The sequence below is a fragment of the Phoenix dactylifera genome, chromosome 1, assembly GCF_009389715.1.
Source record: "Phoenix dactylifera cultivar Barhee BC4 chromosome 1, palm_55x_up_171113_PBpolish2nd_filt_p, whole genome shotgun sequence".
In the NCBI taxonomy this organism is placed as follows: Eukaryota; Viridiplantae; Streptophyta; class Magnoliopsida; order Arecales; family Arecaceae; genus Phoenix; species Phoenix dactylifera.
The window spans coordinates 32,758,616-32,777,308 of NC_052392.1; the positions used below are offsets into that span (position 1 = coordinate 32,758,616).

General features: G+C 38.6%; 1 protein-coding gene across 1 annotated transcript; it reads left to right on the plus strand.

The window, feature by feature from the left end:
- Positions 1–17,011: 17,011 nt before the first annotated feature.
- LOC120112131 (transcription factor bHLH137-like) lies at positions 17,012–18,213 on the plus strand. Its single transcript, XM_039130790.1, has 5 exons — positions 17,012–17,377; positions 17,508–17,663; positions 17,762–17,827; positions 17,921–17,989; positions 18,078–18,213. The coding sequence occupies exons 1-5, from the start codon at positions 17,012–17,014 to the stop codon at positions 18,177–18,179; spliced, it is 759 nt and encodes a 252-aa protein (XP_038986718.1). The 3' UTR covers positions 18,180–18,213.
- The last annotated feature ends 480 nt before the right edge of the window (positions 18,214–18,693 follow it).

Genomic DNA, 18,693 nt, shown 5'->3' on the forward strand with positions numbered 1-18,693 from the left:
GGATTATGTTATGCGTGATGTGATAGACTGAGATGGTATATATATATTACTTGAGTATCGGATTGGTTTGCGGATTATCATATTTATTTTGTGCACATGACCTGTAGTTACATTGCATATGCTTTAATACATGTTATCGTGACTTTATGCATGTTGTTACCTACTGAGCTGTTGTAGCTCATACCTGTTTTTGACATAATTGCAGGAGATGATTGATGGGGGATTCGGGAGGAAAGGACTTATGACACTGGACATAGATAGATTTAGATTCATTTTGTCATAAGTAATTGATCTTGTAAATAAATGTTATCAACTTTATTTGAGACATTTGAAATTGAATTATTGATTTGATTATCATAAATGATAGATTTTTAGTATTGATATTGTGATCTGATGTTGTGACTTGAGTGTCTGATTATTCAGCCTTGCACGCCCGTGCGGTCCGCCGTGCGGGTGTGCGGCGTCTGGCGCGTCCCGGGCCTAGGTTCGGGTTCGGGGCGTGACAGATTTAGTGGTATCAGAGCTTAAGGTTAAGGTATCCTAGGGTTTATGTTCAGGTGAGTATCAGTGGAGAATTATGATAGAAAAACTATCAGAGATTTGGTTTATAATCACTTGAGATTATAACAAGAATGATATTATAATCTAAGGTTTAAGACCACTAGGGACTGTGGCCTTAGTGGCATTAAAGTTTGAGGTTTAAGCTTATTGGAAAATGTGACCAGTTGGAATCTGAGCATATGTTTAAGATCACTAGGGATCGTGACAGAAATATATCATAGCTTAAGGTTATGATCATTTGGGACATGATAATTAAATTCAGTGCTTAAGGTGTGAGATCACTGGGCATTGTGATAAAATGTATGCATCGGATTTGGTTTTCGATGAGTGTGGAAGGAAAGTATAAATTGTCTTTGATCATGATAAGAGAGGGTAGACCTAAGGCATGTATAGGAAGGTTAGCCTTGGCATATTAGTTATATCATGTTTAGATGTTGTGTAAGTGATCTGAAAGTTCAAACATGATATGGGTGCAGATGTAATAGTACTTTTGGTTTTGTTGGTAATTATTAGAGTAGAGTTTGTGCATGGATCTATTATAGCATTGGAGTGAGCTAAGAACGATTTTTTCATAATATTAAAGCAAATTGTTCTTCGAGGTTAAATCTGTATATGAAATTATATTTGGTATTGACATGTTTGGATATTTTAAATAGATGTATTTCTATTGGTGGGTTAAATTTTTAGGGCTAGTAAGCAAATTGGTGGAGAATTCTAATTACTTGAATTTGTATATTCAGATTGGGCTACTGAATTTTTCTTATAATTGTTGGAGACTATTGGATGTGTTAATTTGAACTCAAGTCTCGGTTTATGATCTAACTAGAAATTTTTGTCATTGTAAAATACAAAATTGAGTAGAAATTTCGATTTTGAGATTGCTTATGTGAGTTATTATGTGTAGCATTGATCATAGACATTAAGAATTTTGGTGAAAAAGAATTTGGAGGTTGATAGGGTTAATTCCTACTCATAGTGATATTGGCTCAACAGTTCTAACCTATTGAATTTGAAGTAAATTCTGTTGGAAGGAAAATCAATGTAGATTTTCTGATTAAATTGCTAAAGGAATACAAGAATTACCCCTTTAAATTAAACCTAGATATTTTTGGATTCTAAGAAGGTTGTGGAGATCACGTAGTGACCTTAAACTTGACTAAAGGATTGGGGGTTAGTTATGGTAAGTATACTCTATATAAATTGAGGACAAAAAGATCTAGAGGTTTTGCTCTAGTTCTACTTGGAAATTTGAAATTTGGAGTTTTTTAGTCTTAATGCAAAGTGATACTTTAGTCAGAAATCATTTGTGACTTTAGAGAATTAAATGAATTAAATCAGAGTGTGCAGCGGAAGTCTGGTGGTTTGACTTATTTTGAAACTGGTTAAGATCATTAATATTTGATCTAAAAGGCATTATGATGAAATACTTGAGTTAGTTTCAGGAGAATGTTGTTGATTCTATGGATGATCTAAAGGTAGCTATGTAATTTTCACCAGTGGATCTTCTATTGTTGACAACTTTTGGGAGAATCTTGGGCATGTTAAATTTAGCATTTACGATTGATGATTCCTTAGTTGGTCTTAGACTTGGAATGTTTTAACATGGATCTCTTATTTGTTGGAATGATGTGGGAGAAAGAAAAGAAAAAAAAAATGATTATAGAATATTAAGAGGATTTGATACTAAAGATTTCTCCTATTTCTATTAAGCCAATTATGATCTCTATGTAGAATCAAGAGAAATTAATTTCTTTGGGATATAATTATGGCATTTTAATCCAAGGTTGGGAGTTTGGAATTCTTTTGAAGGAGATCAAAAGAACTTACTACGTGTGGTAAATAGGAAGGACCAAGTTTTGAGGAGGCGCACGATTTCTTATGTAAAGGTGCAGTGGAGCAATCACAGTAAGAGAGAAGCTACCTGGGAACTGGAGGAGGAGATGAGAGAGAAGTTTCCTACCCTATTCTTGGATTGAGGTATATTTTAATTTCGAGGACGAAATTTTTTTTTAGTTGGTTAGAGTGTAAGGATCTGAATTTGGGCCCGTTATTGGGCCCAAAGAACTGAAGTCGGCAATGGATGCCGACTTCAGTTTTCTCTTCATGGTCTCCCCACGAAGACCACGCCGGCCGAACGGCCAGCGAAACCCCCGCACGCCCTTCCCTCTTTCTCTCCCTCTCTCTCTCTCGCTCTCTCCCTTCGTGAACTCTCAGAGGAGCCCCTCCCCATCTCTCTAAAAAACCCAACCTTTCATTCCCTCCTTTTCCCCCTTTCTTGAGAGGATTGCCGGAGCCCCGTCACCGCCGGAGCCGCCATCGCCGCCGGGGAGCCACTTGTCGACGACCGGAGGTGAGAAAGACAACCTTATTTCTATTTTTATGGATTTAAGGGAAAGGAATGTGGGCATGTTCATCGGTTTTCATTTCCCCTGTTTTGGAAAAAAAAAAAATTGTGGGATTCGGCCGGCCGACAGTGGCCGGCCGGGGTCAATCCGGCCGAAATAGGTTCGGCCGGAGGTGGGCGAACGGGGGCCGGGCTTCCCAGCCCCGGTCCCTTTCTTTCCTCCCTCTCTTCTTCTCCTTCTTCTCTTCTTCTTCCCGTCCGGCGCCGCCTGTGAAGGTGGAGTGGCCGACGGCGGCTGGCCGAGCGCCGCCGCCGAGGGCCACGGCCGGCGGCCGACCGGAGCCACCAGCCACCCCCCCTTCTTCCTTTCTTCTTCTTCTTCTTCTTCTTCTTCTTCTTCCTCTTCTCCTTCTTTTTCTTCTTCTTCTTCTTCTTCTTCTTCCGGCTGGATGTTTTTCCTTGCATCGATTTCCGTGCTTGATTTGTGAACCAGATCTTGGACCGGGTTCAAACTGTGAACCGGTTTCACCTATGCTGTGAATAGGGTTTGATCCGAGTTGGAGTGAATGGGTTTTGGTTAGGGTCTGAACCTGAGTCAGGAATTTGGGTTAGCCTGGTGTGAGTATAAACTGATTCATCAGGATTTGATCTAATCTGGTCTGATCAAATCTGGTTTGGGTTGGGTTGGGGAATCTGTGTTGGGCTGAGTTGAACCTAATTGGATCTGTGGGCTGGTTTGGTATGGGGCCTGAGATCTGATCTGGACCTGAATCTAGTTTGGTTCAATTGGGCCTAATCTGTTTTGGGCTACAATTGGTTTTGGGTTTAAAGGATCCTGATTTTTGGGGTTTTGGTTTACCTGTTCTTAGGGTCTATGTCTGATCTTAGGGGCCCATTCTTGGATCCATGAACTTAGAAATTTAAGGAATTGGGAATAATTTAAATTATGTTTCTTAGTTAATTAAATAATTAATATTTATGTTTAACCAGGGGTTCGTGATATCTGTGGCAGGGATTTTTAAGCGATCCCAGGTAGGTAACCTTGCTCAAAGTATGATTTACATGTATTATGCATATGTGTATGATTATTTCCAGCATATTGATATGTTTTATATTCTTGGCATCATTATTATTTAGAAGCATGTTTTTGACTGGAAATCGATCATCTGAAAATCTATTATGTAGATATTGGTTTTGAAAACTTATGTTTATATTAAGTTTGATTGTTAGAAATTGTGGATGTGATTTTGGAGACCGCGTGACTATTGTCTAGGATTCCCGCCAATGGGGTGGAAACGTTGGCCCTGTCGACTTGTATGAGGAACTAGTTCCGGCACTATGGGGTGTTTTGGCTCTGCGGAGCATGCTCTGAGGAGCAGAGTGTTGACACTTCGGTGTGACCATGCCACTGGGTGATGTGGCCGTAGTCATGCGGTTTGATCTGTGGATTATGTTATGCGTGATGTGATAGACTGAGATGGTATATATATATTACTTGAGTATCGGATTGGTTTGCGGATTATCATATTTATTTGTGCACATGACCTGTAGTTACATTGCATATGCTTTAATACATGTTATCGTGACTTTATGCATGTTGTTATCTACTGAGCTGTTGTAGCTCATACCTGTTTTTGACATAATTGCAGGAGATGATTGATGGGGGATTCGGGAGGAAAGGACTTATGACACTGGACATAGATAGATTTAGATTCATTTTGTCATAAGTAATTGATCTTGTAAATAAATGTTATCAACTTTATTTGAGACATTTGAAATTGAATTATTGATTTGATTATCATAAATGATAGATTTTTAGTATTGATATTGTGATCTGATGTTGTGACTTGAGTGTCTGATTATTCAGCCTTGCACGCCCGTGCGGTCCGCCGTGCGGGTGTGCGGCGTCTGGCGCGTCCCGGGCCTAGGTTCGGGTTCGGGGCGTGACACTTCCATAGAGATTATGAATTAAATAGAATTATTTCAGCTATGAGTTTTGTTAAAAAGGATGTTAGAATTTTAATTTTTATTGCATTGCTTCCATTAAAGATGTAAAGATATCTTTAAGAATGATCCATCATGGACTACTTTGAAGCAAAAATTTCATAGTGACAAGAAGGTTACCACAGTGAAACTTCAAACTCTTCATAGAAAATTTGAGACCTTGTCCATGAAGAGAGGTAAGTCTGTTCAAGAATTTTTCTCTAGAATTTCTGTCACTATAAATCAAAGAAGCTCTACTCTTCTTGTCCGAATCCATCATTATGGTATCAGAGCTATGTTCCGGTCGTGCTGGGCATAGTGGTGTGTTGTGGAGATCATTGCCAAAGCAAGGGATCTTCAAAGAAGAGGTAATCCTTTGGTGGTGGTTCATCATATCGAATGGTATGAACACTATCAACCTCTCACAATCCTCGGTATCTATTTTTAATGGGAAAAATTATAAGTTTTGGAGTATCAAGATGAGGACATTTTTTATTTCACATAATCTTTGGGATCTAGTTGAGAATGGTTATGTAGAAACAAAGAGCTCGAAAGCCATAGAGAAATCAACAGATTTGAAGGAGCTTCATAAGAAAGATGCAAAGGCTCTACCTGTCTTGCAGCAGGCAGTGACAGAGACTATCTTTCCCCGGATTGCTAATGTCACCAAATTGAAGGAAGCCTGGACTACTTTGAAGCAAAAATTTCATGGTGACAAGAAGGTTACCACGGTGAAACTTCAAACTCTTCGTAGAAAATTTGAGACCTTGTCCATGAAGAGAGGTAAGTCTGTTCAATATTTTTTCTCTAGAATTTCTGTCACTATAAATCAAATGAGGACATATGGAGAAAACATCTCAGACCAGAAAGTTGTAGAAAAGGTTTTGAGAAGTTTGCCACCAAAAGTTGATCATGTTGTAACTACCATTGAAGAGTCTAAGGACTTGTCTACCTACTCTCTTAATGAATTGATGGGTTCTCTTCTAGCTCATGAAGAAAGGATGAACAGGTTAGCCGAGAAGAATATTGAGCAGGCTTTTCAGGCCAAGTTGGAGGTCAGCAACAAAGACAAAAATTGTGAAGGCACTTCCGACCAAATGTATGCCGGTCGAGGACGTAGTAGAGTTGGCTACCGTGGACGTGGTCGTGATGTGGAAGGTCTGACAACGGTCATCAAATGTCAGAAAATGTTGATAAAGGTAATCAAAAGCAGCCCACAAGAATAGATATTGCACCATTTGCAGGAAGACCAGACATATTGAGCCATATTGCTGGGATAAGGCAAAACAAGAAGCCAACTTTGTTGGAGAAAAGCAAGAGGAAGGTAATTTGTTTCTTACTTGCTTGAATACCAATGAAAGTACTGCTGATGTGTGGTTTCTAGACAGTGGTTGTAGTAACCACATGACAGGAAAAAGGAGCTTTTTCTTCAATATGGATGAATCTGTGAAATTGCAATTTCGGCTTGGCAATGACAAGCATGTCCAAATAGAAGGCAAGGGAACCATTGCAATTAATACTAAATCAGGTATTGAAAAGATAATTAGTGATGTCTACTATTTTCCTAGTTTAGCTCATAATTTGCTTAGTGTGGGTCAGTTATTTCAGAGGGGATATTCCATCATATTTCATGATGACATATGTGAAATTAGAAGTAAAAAATCTAACACTACTCACATTAAGATTCACATGGCTGAAAACAAAATGTTTCCTCTTGATATTTCACGTCTTGGTGATTGTGCTTTTGTTGCCAATGTGAAGAATGAATCTTGGTTGTGGCATTTACATTATGGTCACTTGCACTTTAATGGGCTGAAATTATTGAGTCAGAAACATATGGTATGTGGTTTGCCTTCCATTGTTTGTATTGATGATGTTTGTGAAGGGTGTGTTTATGGAAAACAACACTGCTTATCATTCCCGGTTGGAAAAGCCTGGAGAGCCAAAATGCCTCTTGAACTAGTTCATGCCGATATATGTGGACCGGTAAAAACTCTATCTTTGAACAAGAGTGGATATTTTCTATTGTTTAGTGATGACTTTTCTCGTATGAGTTGGGTGTTCTTTCTTGTTCAAAAATTAGAGGCATTTGAAAAATTTCAGGAATCTAAGGCTTTTGCAGAAAAAGAAAGTGGGCATGTCATAAAGAATCTTCGTACTGACAGAGGAGGAGAATTCTTATCTGATGGTATTGGTTCATTTTGCAAGCAAAATGACATTCGTAGGCTATTGACAGTAAGGAAGATACCAGAACAAAATGGAGTTGTTGAAAAAAAGAATAGAACAGTGGTGGAGATGGCTTGAAGTATGTTGAATGAGAAGCATCTTTTAAATAAATTTTGGGCTCAAGCAGTGGCTACATCGGTTCGCCTTCTCAACATCTCTCCAACAAAGGTAGTGCGCAACATGACTCTATATGAAGCTTGATGGCATCGAAAACCTGATGTAAGTTCTTTAAGAATTTTTGGTTGCATTGCATATGTGTTGATTGATTTTGATGATCGTACCAAGATGGATAAGAAAAGTGAAAAATGCATATTTGTTGGGTATAGTGATGAAATAAAGGGTTATTGGTTATATAATCCTAAAACAAAGAAACACATCATTCGTAGAGATGTTGTTTTTAATGAGAATAGCTGTTAGTATTGGAAATAAGAGCCAAATCAACACTTGCTGTTTAGTGGAAGATGAATCAGAAATAACTCCATTAAATGAGAATGTGCCATCACCTCATGCTTTTCCATCACCTAGGCCTTCTGGGAGGACTTCACTAAGAGATTTGAGGAGTTTGAGCAGCAACAACATTGATCCTACACTTGATGGTGATACCTCTCCAATAAAGGTACAATCTTTGAAAGAGATTTATGAATCATGCAGTTTTGCTCTTATGGTTGCAAAACCTACATGTTATGAAGAGGCTTGTGGCATAGAAAAATGGAAAAACTCCATGAAAGAGGAATTGGCTGCCATTGAAAGAAACAACACATGGGAGCTTATAGAATTGCCGCAAGAAAAAAAAGCCATTGGTGTGAAATGGGTCAACAAGGTGAAGTGTAATGCCGATAGAAGTATACAAAAATATAAGGCAAGATTGGTCGTCAAAGGGTATGTACAAAAACATGGTGTTGATTATCTTGAGACATTTTCTCCTATTGCTTGACTCGAGACTGTTAGAATTATATTAGCATTAGTAGCTCATATGAGGTGGAAAGTTTTTCAATTTGATGTTAAATCTGTTTTCTTGAATGACACTTTAGAAGAAGATGTGTATGTTAAGCAACCACAGAGATTTGTTGTTGGTAAAAAGAAGAGAAAGTGTACAAGTTGAAGAAGGCACTTTACGATCTCAAGCAGGCTTCAAGAGCATGGTATGGAAAACTTGACTCGTATCTTCACCAAAATAGCTTCCGCAGAATTGGAAGTGATCCCACTTTATATGTGAAGGTGAAATGTACTAATATGCTTATTATTTGTGTTTATGTGGATAACATTATTTACACCGGATCCTTTGATTTTCTTATCCAAGAATTCAAGGGCAGCGTGATGCATGAGTTTGATATATCTGATTTGGGATTATTGCATTATTTTCTTGGTCTTCAAGTAAAACAAACTGATGATGGCATTTTTATTTCTCAAGAGAAATATGCATTGGATTTACTTAAGAAGTATAACTTGCTAAATTGCAAGGCTTTTTCTACCCCCATGAATGCAAATGAGAAATTGAGCTTAAATGAAGGGACAACTAAAGCCGATGAGAAATTATTTAGAGGACTGGTTGGTGACTTGATGTATTTGACTCACACTCGTCCGGATATTATGTTTCCTATTAGTTTGGTGTCAAGGTTCAGGCATACTCCATCAATGCATCATCTTGGAGCGGCAAAGCGCATTCTTCATCACATCCAGGCAACAAGCAACTATGCAATATGGTATAAACCAGTTTCTAATTTTAAATTATTTAGTTTTACTGACAGTGATTGGGCTGGTTCTATAGATGACAGAAAGAACACAAGTGGTTATGTCTTCAATCTAGGCTCAGGTGCTATATTATGGTGCTAAAAAAAACAAACTACTACGGCATTGTCATCATCTGAAGCTGAATATATTGCCGTATTGGCTTCTATTTATCAAGTAATTTGGATGCGAAGAATTATGAAGAACTTAAAGCAAGCTCAACCACATGCAATAAAGATTTTTTGTGACAATAAGGCGACAATCTCAATGACTAAAAATCCGGTGTTCTACGGAAGAACCAAACACATTGAACTCCATTACCATTTCATACGAGATGTCATAGCCGAAGGCATGATCGTGTCGAAATATTGTCCAACCAATGAACAAGTCGCAGACGGCTTCACCAAAGCTCTCTCGTACCCAAAGTTCATGAAGTTCCGATCTCTCCTTGGTGTTTGTGATTTTGCATCAAGGACTAGTCCTGATGTTAATCCTCAAAAAAATAATAAGAAAATTTTAAGGAGCTATTTACATTATTAGCATCTTTTTAGTCAACTTTACAGTTTTACAGAGAAAAAGAAGATGGAGAAACGGAGGGGTCTTCAATTGAATCATATAAAGCTAAGAAGACTGGACACCAAGTTGAATTTTCTTTGCCCCTTTTTTATTTTTGGGAACTTTCATGTGTTTTTGTAGAAACTCCATATACTACTACTATTATTACTACTACTATTACTACTACTGCTATTGCTACTATGATTATCACTGTTATTTTCATTTCTACAAAAATTTAGGCCAAGCCTAAATGTCTTTCACTAAAAGAATGACAGAAGATGATACAAAAAGAGAGTAGGAAAAAAGGAAACAACATCCAAAAGGAAACAAGTTCACAGAAATTCAATTTCGATAGGGAAGTGCCTAGAACAAGCATTAAGAGGAGTATTGCATATTGTTATTATTGTTATAATTGTTATTATTACTCTATGGATCTAAGCTGAATCTTCCGAGCCCATGGTAGATTGCGGTTGTATCCTTCGCACTAAAGAAGGGTTCACCTTCCTTCACATCCGTCGGTTGTTGGAATTACCCACCATATAGATTTCAAAGCACTCTAAACTCCATCATTTTATCTACCTACATATATCTCAAAGCAAGCAGTGGATGATCCAACAATGGATTGGCATGGTAGAAGGTGAATCCTTCTTTAGCACAAAGGATACAACTACGATCTATCGATAGTTGGCATTTTTTGTAGGTACCACATCCATCCTACTGGCATAAGCGAGCATGTAATAGGCAGCCGCATGCCTAGAAGAAGTGATCCGTAGGGCATGCAAGGCCTAAGAGAAATGGTATATAGTATTAGTGCAGGTAAACAAAGATGCTAGGATTTCTTAAAAAGATAAATACTCATAAAACAAGGTCCAACATTATTTTCAAACTCCACCTACATAGACTACATAACATTTTATTGTAAAAAGATTGCTTCTGATTCCTAATTCTCTCTCATGGCCTATGATCCCATCGGCACTAATCTTTAGCATCTAAAAAGAAAAAAATTGAGCTAAAAAGCCTAGTAAGTCACCTCTATTTCTAGTTCGATTAAGCAGAATATAAACATAATATCACTTCTCGTAATATAAGAGTATTTATTATAATAAAAGCATGCTAAAGAATGTAAAATATATATTTCAAAAATATTTAATGTATCTGGTTAAAAGATAAAATTCTAGATCAATGTATTTAATTATTCACACTCTCTCTTGGCTTTTATGACTATGACCATGATTGGCCTGGGGCAAGCTTCAAAAGAGACTAGATCCGACAACAAGGTACCGCTCAGCAGCATGCATCAGTGATCACCCCAATGGGAGCCCAAAAGAAAATTAGCTCCAAAATCACATGGAAAAAATACCCACAACAGCATATACCTATGATACTAACATGGCTTAAAAGAGAACTAGCTCTTGGCTATAGTATGCTATCAACTAGTATGCGTCAGTGATCGACCCACTAGAGGCTCATAATGAGACTAGATCCTGAACTATGTAAACATGGTCAGACTAGACATGATGCATCACAATTAATTAAATCTATAATGTTCCAATCTAGTGGAAATGCAGTTTTTTACCACAAAATTTATTTTATGCTTAATCTAGCAATTTAAAATTCACTTGTACAAAGCATACAAAACATCTAATATAAATATGCATGAATATTATTTATAATTAAATTGTAATATTTTGACTAATATTCAAAGATCAAATTATGTGTTATAAAATAATTCACATGCATAATAGAATACTAGGATAGAGGTACTTACTGTTAGATAGAAAGAAAAACATAATTTCATCTAAGATGTTACACATGATATAGACAAATACAATCAAAAATTAGGATTTTCTCTAAAGCAAGCACAATATTATTTAAAATCTCTGGCACAAGAAGGGCTCCTAAGTTTGTGGGGGCCCTATGAGGTTCTACAATACAGAGCCCTTCCAAATCAAGGGTCGTGACCCTAGATCTACCAACTGGTCACCAAGATCTGGGTGCATGCCCTGAACCTAATCTAGTCCTCATGGTGCTGTCTATTCACTGATCTATGGATAGTGGGAACAAGGGGGGGTTTTGCAATTACCTTGGCGATGGGGTCTATCCCTAGAATCTGTTGAAGAAAAAGGGAGAGGGCAAGATGAGGAAGAGGGAGGGCCAAGGTAGTGCAACCTCGGGTGCACAGAAAAATAAAGCAAGGGAGAAGAAAGGGGTAGCATCGCTGGCTGGCTTAGGTGGCTGCACACTCAGCAACAAGGACCACAAAGGTGAGGGAACTTACCAAGATTGGTGGAAATGACGGAGCTTGGTCGGAGGTGGTGGCTTCCAATAGGAAGAAGGGCAGTATCTCACATAATAGAGAAACATATGGGAGTTTGAGAGAGGAAAATCGGGTGCTAGGCGGTGGTGTTGGGTTGTGACAGCACGAAGGCCACAAGAGAGGAGAGAGAAGGGGGAGGAGATGGAGAGGGAGGTGGTCGGCAATGGTGCGGTGGCAAGAGTATGGCAGCAAAGCACAGAGGGGTGAATTGGGTTTTAATTAATGATTGACCAATTAAAATAAGATTAGTGATTAAGTGAATTAGTTAGATTACCTAGATCCAATACTTGTCAATCATCGTCCTATCTTTCTGTCTGTTCTCAGTCGGAGTCGACTCGAGGAGTTCCGGAGTCGACTCGAGCTTGTGCCAGAAATTCCAAGTGTCACGGAGTCGACTCGTAAAGTTCAGGAGTCGACTCGTGATGCAGACTTTGGTTCAAATGGAATTCAATACTTAACCAAAATACTTTGAACCAAGCTCAAGGCACTTAGACAGAATCATAAAGATTTACCTGAAACACTAGATTGAATTTATTAGAACAACATAAGGCATACTCAAATACTTTGAGCTCATCAAAATCAATTAGGGAATACTCAATCACTCCACATAATGTACATCAAATCCAAACTTATTGGGTTACTTACATGCTGCCTCGAATTTTTCTGTTCATTGAAAAGAGCAGATCCTTTGCACATCAACATAGCACAAACAAAAGTACCAAACATAAGAACATAGGATGCTTGATAAGTGTTTGGCCCACCATGTTGGGCACAGGGCACCGTTAGTTGAATAGACAGCCAATATGTGCCAGATTATCATCTCCAGAAGGTTGACCACAAGTTGCACAAGTTTTACGTGCAAAGAAGTCATGAGAAACACAATGCCATGTATGATTCAATGAAACAAATTCTTTTAGCTTGCATGTAAAGTTACCTATATTACGTTAGCTGCAGTGATGTCACCACCGACCATTTTGTGGTCCCGCACGGCGGCGTATCTGCATGATAAAAACGAAATTGTGGTCATGAATTGGTGTCACAGTTGTTCATATTGATGGGGACAGATTAAGTGGATCACCGAAACGACGGTGCTGTTCTGCCACCACGTGGATGCGTGACAGCTGCGGCAACCCAAATGGAAGGTGTCTCAAGAAACACCTCGCGGTAATCTCAAGAAACACCTCATGGTCATATAAATCATCTTGTCGACAAAGAAACAAAATGTACTCGTAAAATGGCTGCTTAGAATATATGATGTTTCAGCTTCGTACTTCTGGATGGTCAAATTAAATTTATCACCACTTAAAGATGGTCATTAATTTTGGTTAATAGAAAAAATTGTATAATCCCACCCATTTTTCCCAAAGTAAATAAATAAAAACGAATGAAAGAGATGGCCTTGATCAAAGCACATCACCTTCAAATAGGGACCAACAAAGTTGCTTTTAAGAAATGCTACTGAAGGCTACAGCTAGAACTTAATTCATGTATTCACCCTGCATCATTTGCCCCTAGATATATCTTTGTGTAAGATGGGTTATTATTGGAAAGTATACAGGTTGCATGCTGGTAAATTTTATATGGAAAATGTAGAGGGTGATGGTGTAAGAAAGAGTTACTTGAGACCATGAAGTACTACCCTTTTTTTTTTATCCTAATGTTTGGGAGGCTAAGCCACCCGAATTTAATGAAAAGAAAGGAAGAAACTTAGATTACACTGTCAGAGCGAGACTACCAATAGATTAATACAGTGAATAAGAGAAAGCTTGTCTCCATCTTGGATGAGCTTCGATAATTTAGAGAAACCTGCCAACCTGGGACGACGAAGGAACATAAGGAGTGTTGTATTTTTTTTGTTTGTTAGGGCATTTAAGGCCCTTGCTCTGTTTCATACATGGGCTAGTGGTGAACCCTTGAGTCTAACTACCATTCCTCATAGTTCGTATAGGTTAATTTGAAACATGCATGCATGTTACATGTCGGTGCTGCACGCATAGATATTCCGTGCAACTACGAACAGATATTTAATGGCATTATATTTCTCTACTAAATGGCCCTAGTTTTTTTGGGCCACATTTGCTTCATGTTTATAGTTTGTATTTACATACTTCATGAGTAAATATGGTTTTAGGCGATCAATTAGAAGAAAAAAGTTCCGCTCCACTCATGTTTTGCTCAGAAGGACTATATAACATCTTGCTGGACTGAATATTGAGGTTGTTGCCTCTACTGGCATACTAACCCAACGACCTCTTCAATCAGCTCGAGCACCTGGGTTTGATTTTCTAGGACATTTCTTGGAGTCATTGTTGACTGACCCAGGATTGCCTGATTCACCATTGATTGACTAGCCCCTCCTTCTTGGTGAATTTCAGAGGCCACATTCTGATGCCCCGGGCTCTGCGATATCTCGGCCGCTTGGGTGGTAGCACAGATGCACAAAAAGCCGTGGGGTTTTTTTCAGTATGCAAGTACCAGCATAGTAACTTAAAGGATAATCTACATGCGGCTCCTTAGTCAAGGAAGAACAATTGTGATCCACCCGTAGAAGTAATCCTCTACATGCGGCTCTTTAGTCAAGGAAGAAGTACAATTGTGATCCACCCTTAGAAGTTATCGTCTACATGCGGCTATTAAAGTTCAAATTGACAAGTGCTGCAATTTAACTTTTTTTCTGAAATAGTATATAGTGCTTTGCATATTAGCATGAGAAAAGAAACCCTTAGTGGTCGCAAAGAACATTTTACTTATTCAATGACCCATGCTTCGGATGGGAATTTTCAGAATCAGCCATTTTGACACATGCTCTTGCTTTCTAGCTTTAATGTTGTATAACAAAGAGATGATATTATCAACTTTATGTGCCGAACAATGTAAAAGAGGACAACGAAAATCACGGCTTTTGAAGATCAAGAGAGGACAAAGCCAGAAAATTCAAGTCATGAATTTGGTTTTGCTGCTGCAAGTTATCTTGTTGTTACCAACCCAGATCGATGGAGAATGAATTTTGTGGCATAACTGAATTTTTGGTCAAGTGGTGTGAAAGCATTTTTCGATGTTCCACACTTCCATTAACATAATTGACAAGCCTATCTATATGGAGTCAATTATTGAAGAGCTTATGAACACTAATCATACAAGAGTTAATCGATTATTATAAGAAGCAATTAACTACGCTATACTAATTCACTTTGTAGAATACTTCATGATTATGGCAATCAAAATTGCGATAAAGAAGTTCGAAGTTTGGCACTGCGTGCAGAATGCAAAAAATTATGTATGAGAAAACTTATCATCATTGCCAGTTCGAGCATATATATATGTACTTAGCATCTTACACAAAGGAGGCACCAATGTCATAAAAGTTCTTTATAAATAAAAGATGCAACATCATGACGAACATCTGGTAATGCTTTTCATTATAGAAAAGATTTCATGCTAACATGAAATCAGAGAAAGGTTCCTGCTTAGGATTGAAAATAGAACGGCCCTTTTCCTTTTGGGGTTTAACAGAAGTTTTGGATAAGGATATCAATATTCAATGATGTTATACTTTTTGAGGTAAAATATAAATAGTTTGTAAACAATAAAGTGAATGGAGTTTGGCTGCTTGAAGCTTCTTGTTTACACTATAAGAAACTTGGACATTAGCGACGTTTTTTTTTGGCTATTAGCGACGCTTTTAAGCGTCGATAGAAACCATCTCGACGCTTTCCAAAGCGTCAGTAAATCGTCGCCTATGCTACAGTGGAAAAAACATTTTCCGACGCTTTTAAAAGCGTCGCTAATTCAAATTTAGCGACGCTTTTAAGCGTCAACTTTTTCCGACGCTTTTAAGCGTCGCGAATACCATTTGCTAAGAAAATTTCTATTTGCGGTCTGCATCTTCTTCTCTATTCAGAAATACAAACAACCTTCCCAGTACCTTCATTCCATCCGTGCGGAGTGATTGGGTTTGGCTATATAAAGAGTTATTTCTTTTTCAGATCTGCCGATGTGGGGCTAAAATGACGCTAAAAAGTGTCCTTAAATGCATCGTCAATTAAATATCAACTTCGACGACGCTTTTAAGCGTCGTCATTAGCATTTGCCGACGCTTATTCCAAGCGTCGGCAAATAAGAGTCAGTAGTTATCCTTTTTTGTGTAGTGTTATGATAAAAATAAGAGAGAGATTCTCATTTGGTCTTGCAACTCTCTTGGCTTCATTGTCATCTTTTTTAGATTCGCTGGGTTTCGTGAGAATCTATGCTGACCTAAACTAGCTATACACTAAATAGATTTTGGATAGTGATGTAGCCAAGAAATTCCAATAATATTTTTTTGGTTAGCTGTTTTGGGTAATATCTTGGCTTCCTTTAAGATATGGAAATCCTACACAATGGCAAGTGATACAACACATTTGGTTGCCTACCTAGAAGAGTTAGAAGGGCTAGCTCTTCCCTCCTTTCACTTCCTATTGTTCCACAATCCTAGCCTTGTTTTCCTTCAGCTATTGGCTGCCATGTCCTCTCAGGAAATTTTCTTCCCAAGCTTTTGTTTCATGGTTGTCGAAGGTTTAAGGATAGATCCATCCTCCATCTGATGATGCTACTATTAATCGGCTAAAATAATAGTTACTGATATAACCTTATCATATGATAAGTTATAGATGTCTAAAGAAGTTAAGATATTAAGTAAATATTGGAACATAGATGTGAAATAAAAAAAAAAAGGAAGTCAACTCTTTGAACTCAATTTTCTCTCCCGAAGGTTGGAGAAACCTATAATATTAAAATGAGCATGGATCCTTTATGGATTGCACCACAGAGTGCTACATGGCTGTCATATAAAATTGCTTTACCTTTTAAGGTTAGCCATGATGCAGCATTATGCGGTGCATTCGGTGCAGATGACCCTACACAGCAAAGCAAGAAGGGCTTTGGGAGTTACCGCAAGAACCGATCGATCTTTCTGGCACTTTAGTAGCCGACCAAGCCAAGGCTCTGGGCCGTACAAAACTCGGAAGCAGACGGGAAGAGGGGAAGATATAATTGGCAAGACCAGTCAAAAACTAACAGCGGACGAAGGAAGAGAGAATTGGTAAGACCATTCAACACGCCTGCATGGGGCCTCTCTCTCTCTCTCTCTCTCTCTCTCCGTCGAACGTACACATATTTGCATGGGGCCTCTCTCTCCCCGAGCCCCCAAAACCTGCATATATCCCAGGCCAGACCTGCGACTGGACGCATCCTTGCTTACTGCTCATCTGATCTCTGCAAGCACTGCCATCTCTCTTCGGATTTTAATTTTCCCCACAATGGAAGCCTTCTCATACCAGCAGCACTACCCTTTCCTTCTTGACTCTCCTGTATTTCCAACCAACCCCTTTGATTTGCTTCTCCCCCAACAGCAAGTTGGAGAGACGAGCAATATCTCCTCTTCTTCCTTCCCTTCCTATTTCTCTCCTGAAGCCATCCTAGAGGTCTCGGCTACTGATGCCAGAGCCCATCAGAGCAGCAGCTTTCTTGACACTTCCTCAAAAGCTCCTTCGATTGAGAGCGAGACGACTCTTTCCTCGGTGGTAGTTGAACCCCGTGATGAGAATGTCCGCAAACAACAAGGCTCTATGGGGAAGAAAAGAAAGAATGGATACGGGACTTGCTTGTCTTCTGGTCGATCCAAGGTAAGGAGGGCAGAAATCCTAAACCATATGTAAAAGGCCTTAGTCTTGTGAATCTTTCGTGACTCTTGCTTTCAGATATATCTTCTTTTCTTTGTTAAGTACTATTTCATGCTGTGAGGATATATAGCAGAGAAAACCCCATGGTGAGTTGAAGGGAAAAGAGGATAAGAAGCCCAAAGATGATGATTCCAAAGCCACAAAGGCTTGTGAAGAGCCCCCTGCAGGGTACATTTACGTAAGAGCCAGGAGAGGTCAAGCAACAGATTGTCACAGCCTTGCAGAAAGGGTAATCCTCAAGATCTCTACACAATTTTTTTACTATTTTGACCAAATTGATTTCTTAGATAAAACTCGTGGCCTGAACCATGTCAAATGGATTTTCAGGCCAGAAGGGAGAAGATAGGAGTGAGAATGAAGACGTTGCAAGGCCTTGTTCCTGGCTGCGATAAGGTGAAGCTTCTCTATGTAATGCACTACTTTGTATACATGGATTAAATTTAAATACACTTTACCAAAATATTTGCTGGTGTTTTTGATCTGTAGGTTACCGGAAAGGCCGTTATGCTGGATGCGATAATTAACTATGTTCGATCTTTGCAGAACCAGGTTGAGGTAAATATAAGCGATGAATTTGTAGTCCCCCTTCTTATGTAGCACATCTAGAGTGATTCTAATGCAGCATTTGTTGCATCATGTGCAGTTTCTTTCCATGGAGCTTGCTTCTGTGTATCCCACGTTATACGACTTTGGAGTGGATATCGATGACTCCATGAATGAACTAGAGGTAGGATTAAAATCCTGAATTTGTTCTATACATTGTTTCTTTTCATTTTCACGTTTGTGTAGAAATTTTGTCCATGTATTCAATGCTGATGGATATGTAATAATAAATTTCAGAAAATGGGGAGCATACCACAAGAAGTTTCACTTGTGAACCAATCCACTCACATTCAGCCTCCATCTTTTGAGAACGCTGCGAATAACTACCAATTAGAAGATCCTTCAGTTCCTCTTTTACTACATTATCAGCAACCCACAGCCTTTTCACAGGTCTTTCTCCTCCTCAGATGGCTCATTTATTTAAAACAAAACTTTACAAGAATAACCAAGCAAAAGCCATATCCTTGTTTCTAAGCAAAGAACTTTTTCAGGATGGGGGCAGTTATATGATGCAAGTGGGAGAACAGAGAAAACAATTTCCCAGTCAAGTAGATTTCACCAATATGTGCTCTTTTCAGTAGAGAAAGAAGAGCATTTGATACTCTTGGTATGCCATAAGAAATATGCCTAAAGTAGTACATTTATGTTTTTATTTT